Source organism: Phyllostomus discolor, chromosome X (assembly GCF_004126475.2).
Source record: "Phyllostomus discolor isolate MPI-MPIP mPhyDis1 chromosome X, mPhyDis1.pri.v3, whole genome shotgun sequence".
Taxonomy (NCBI): Eukaryota; Metazoa; Chordata; class Mammalia; order Chiroptera; family Phyllostomidae; genus Phyllostomus; species Phyllostomus discolor.
Window position 1 is genome coordinate 37,100,073 of NC_050198.1, and position 3,600 is coordinate 37,103,672.

At 41.2% G+C, this 3,600-nt stretch overlaps 1 protein-coding gene across 1 annotated transcript; it reads right to left on the reverse strand.

Annotated features, from left to right (window-relative positions):
• Positions 1–1,339: 1,339 nt before the first annotated feature.
• On the reverse strand, positions 1,340–3,358 carry LOC114504558 (germ cell-less protein-like 1). The gene has a single exon (XM_028522229.2). The coding sequence runs from the start codon at positions 3,277–3,279 to the stop codon at positions 1,795–1,797; it is 1,485 nt and encodes a 494-aa protein (XP_028378030.1). The 5' UTR covers positions 3,280–3,358; the 3' UTR covers positions 1,340–1,794.
• Positions 3,359–3,600: the final 242 nt, after the last annotated feature.

The window sequence follows — 3,600 nt, forward strand, 5'->3', positions numbered from 1 at the left end:
GATATCGACTGACAGATGCACTCACTTGCCTAGAGAGACTGTAAAATACGTATATCTCAAAATTTTGCAGGTTCCACACCATCTCCTTAATCTCTGGAGTAGAGAAACAATTGAAAAAGAAATGGAAAAAGAAGACAAGTTAGGTAAAATTTACCTTTTCAATCCAAACACATTTCAAATATATGTCATTAATATTCTTGATGCAGCCCTGGCTGGTGTGGCTCAGTGGATTGAGTGCTGGCCTGCGAACCAAAGGGTCCCTGGTTCGATTCCCAGTCAGGGCACCCGCCTGTGTTGCTGACCAGGTCCTCAGTGTGGGATGCACGAGAGGCGACCGCACATTGATGTTTCTTTCCCTCTGTTTCTCCCTCCTTTCCCTTCTCTCTAAAATAAATAAATAAAATCTTTAAAAAATAATCATGATGTAAGTTATTGTGAAATCCTTACAGTTTTTGAGAACACGAGGGCCTTGAAAATAAAGATGGAAAAATGGCTGTGGTAAGCGCATTAAAATAAATTGCTCTTGACTGCATGCTTGGTGCTCAGTTAGTACGTGATATAATTGAAATACATGTTCCTAGAAAGAGACAATCATCGAAACCAACATACGCAGCATTGAAGATGCTCTAAAATCTTTGAAAGTTTTACCAGTTACTGGATAGATCGACCCTCTCTTCCTACATCGGGGACTGTTTGGAAGACATAATTTTAAAAGGATAATGTTGTTTATCCTATTGGTTTTCTATTTTGAAATAAATGCCACCTTAAATCCTCTGCAGTCAAGCACAACGAACTCTGGCAAAATGAAAAGTAAACCAAATATAAGTACAAATAAAACAGAAAGATACTTTGAAATTATTCATATCTGGGTATCCGTAGGAATAACTCATTTTTATGGAACTAGATTTTAGTTTGCAGTGCCTATTCAGCCATTTAAAAATTTATTTTCCTTTGGTCTTTGCAAGTAATACAAACATTTATTTACATGTATTCATATATCGTCTATAAAACTGCATCTAACCCTATGATGTATTTATATGTGTTGTGATATAATTATAATATATATTTTATAATTCACATTTTCTGATGTACATGTTGATATACCATATATAATACATACTATCGATACTATATAATGATATAATATGTATATATTCTTTAATCCATTTTTGCACTCTTTAAGTGTGGAAGATACACACAGTTTTTTTCCAGATCAATAGTCAACAATACAAGGTCTCCAAACCCTAGGGTAAATGGGCCATGTGGCAAATTAGTTGTAAAACAGCACTACATTATACAGCAAGTACGTAATGTTATAAAACCTGAGATGGTCTGGCTATTTAAAACTGTGCGTGATTGACTCTTCTCGTGTAATATTGCCGCAGTCAAAGCCACATTTGCACAACAATTTTGGCAAGGAAGAGAATTCTTTATTTTGTCTCAGTGTTAGCGTAAAATTTATCTAACCAGTTAGCTTATTTTGATTCCTTTGACATGTAGTCTCATTTCTGTTTGGAGCTGTCTGTTGATGACAAATGAAAACCAAGAAATGCCAACAGCAATCGCTAGTTGGTTTTACAGGTATTTTCTTGAAGTGAAATGTTTTATTCTTAAGTCCATAGAAACAAAACGAAGATAGTCATTTATGATAGTTTTTACATTTTGAAAGATTTCATTTCTTGTTACTCGTCATCTTTATTGTGTTTAAGAGGAGGGCCACTAAATGACGTGAATCGTCAGAAGTTTTCAAAATGCTAATATATCCTAATTGGCAAGACCAGTTTCATGGGTTTTCTAAGGATAAAACAGGAAGTTACAGAATATGTATAAAGGGAATCTCAGAGCTCTGCTATCCAGCTTCATTACCACTTGTTCTTCGTCCTTTTGAAAGGTAAGGATTTTATATCCAGTTGTTTTGTGGAAACTTATCTTTCCACTGGAATTGAAATGTACCAAAGTTAGTCGGAATGCAACATTTCTTAGAGATCGTGAACAATCTGGGGCGTCACATGGCTGAGGGAGAGTATTTTGCTTGAAAAGGACGTAATGGCTGGTGAAGATGACATGTAAAGGAAAGCCAAAATTGAAGCCTGACCACTTCCAGGAGTACTTTCCATCCCTGACAATCATTTTACCGCATCGCATGCTATATTCTTCAAGTTCTTGTCCATTGATGTATCGGGGCCCAATTTCCCTGCACTGTTGTGCTCTAAGCAAGGCAAACCATTGCTGTTTATACACATGTGATAACCATTCTGAAGGTATCACAGCATCTCGCTCAATAACTCTTGTGGAGGCCAGGTCACAGATGATATGCTGGAACCTCAAGTTTTTAAAAACCGACTGAAATGCTCTGCCTCGTTTGGTTTCAAGGAAGGCGATGCAGCCAGAACATTCTCTGTGCCTGGAAAACCAGTTGTTCGCATGAACTACGAGCTCTCTTATGGATCCCTTCCAAGCTGGGTTAAGACGAAGGAACATCCACTCTTTAAGTGTGGTGTACACATCTATTTCCTTTTGCATTACTAATAAATTAGAAGAAGAAACGAGCAGATTCATGAGATCTATTCTGAGTCCTTTGTAAAGCTCAACACTTGGATGTGTCATCAAATTGTGGAGAAGCCATTCAAAGCACCCCGTCTTCACAGAATCCAAACCATAGGTTTCTGCTGCTGCGTAATAGCCACACACAGTTTTCGCGTCAATTGTGTCCTCCATGGTCTGCTCACATTGCCGAATTAAGTCCTCTACTTGAAGCAGGTGTGCTGTTGCCAAAACTCCTAGAACTTGCAGGGGCTCCCTTATGACATATTGGTCCCTGTACAACGAGCCTAGTACAAAGTGTAGGGATTCCGCATCTATATTCTGGTCATTAATCTGCAGCTCAATAATATCGTCGTGAGAGCCTTCCCAAGAACCTCCAAACCTCATAGCAAAGTAGCCCGACTGACATAAAAACTTTTTGTGTAAGCGCCATACTTTCCCCAGAGCACGGATTTTAATGTCACTGGTTTCCCCACTCAAAAATAAAGTTTGGTAAGCACATTCAGATGCGATCTTAACTTTCTTACCATGGTTTGGTGTGACGGCGTGCCGTAGCTCCTGGTCCAGATCTAGAGACCTGGGGCTGTCCTCAGACTCTGGCCCCGTGGACGGCCTGCTCCGCTTGCGTTTACGGTGGCCAGTGACATAGCTGGGGCCTGCTTGGGCTTCTGACTGATGCGGATCAGCTAGGGCTGATTCTCTCCATGTCAGGATCCGACTGCCCACGGACCCCATAGATGAAGACTCTTAGAGCCCCCAAGAAGACTGTTGAAGAGACTTAGTTGCCATGGCGTTGCTGGGTCCTGACACCTCCGCCTAGGCCCTGTTCTCACTGGGACCCTATGACACAGTCCCACACGTCACAGAGGAGGCCCGGCATTCTTCATCGTTCGCCCCGCCCCTCAACCCCTTTGGCCCCGCCCCCTGCCTTCAGTCCCCCTTGGAGCCTGGCCCCTTGCCTGAGCCCCAGCCGCAGGTTTTCCCTGAGAATGTTTCCCTAGGAGGGAAATGACAGAACCAAAGTCTTTTGGATCCGAGGGTTAAGTATTGCAACAC

Coding starts and splice junctions, on each gene's coding strand:
- LOC114504558 (XM_028522229.2), bottom strand. CDS start 3,279: ATGGGGTCCGTGGGCAGTCGGATCCTGACATGGAGAGAATCAGCCCTA.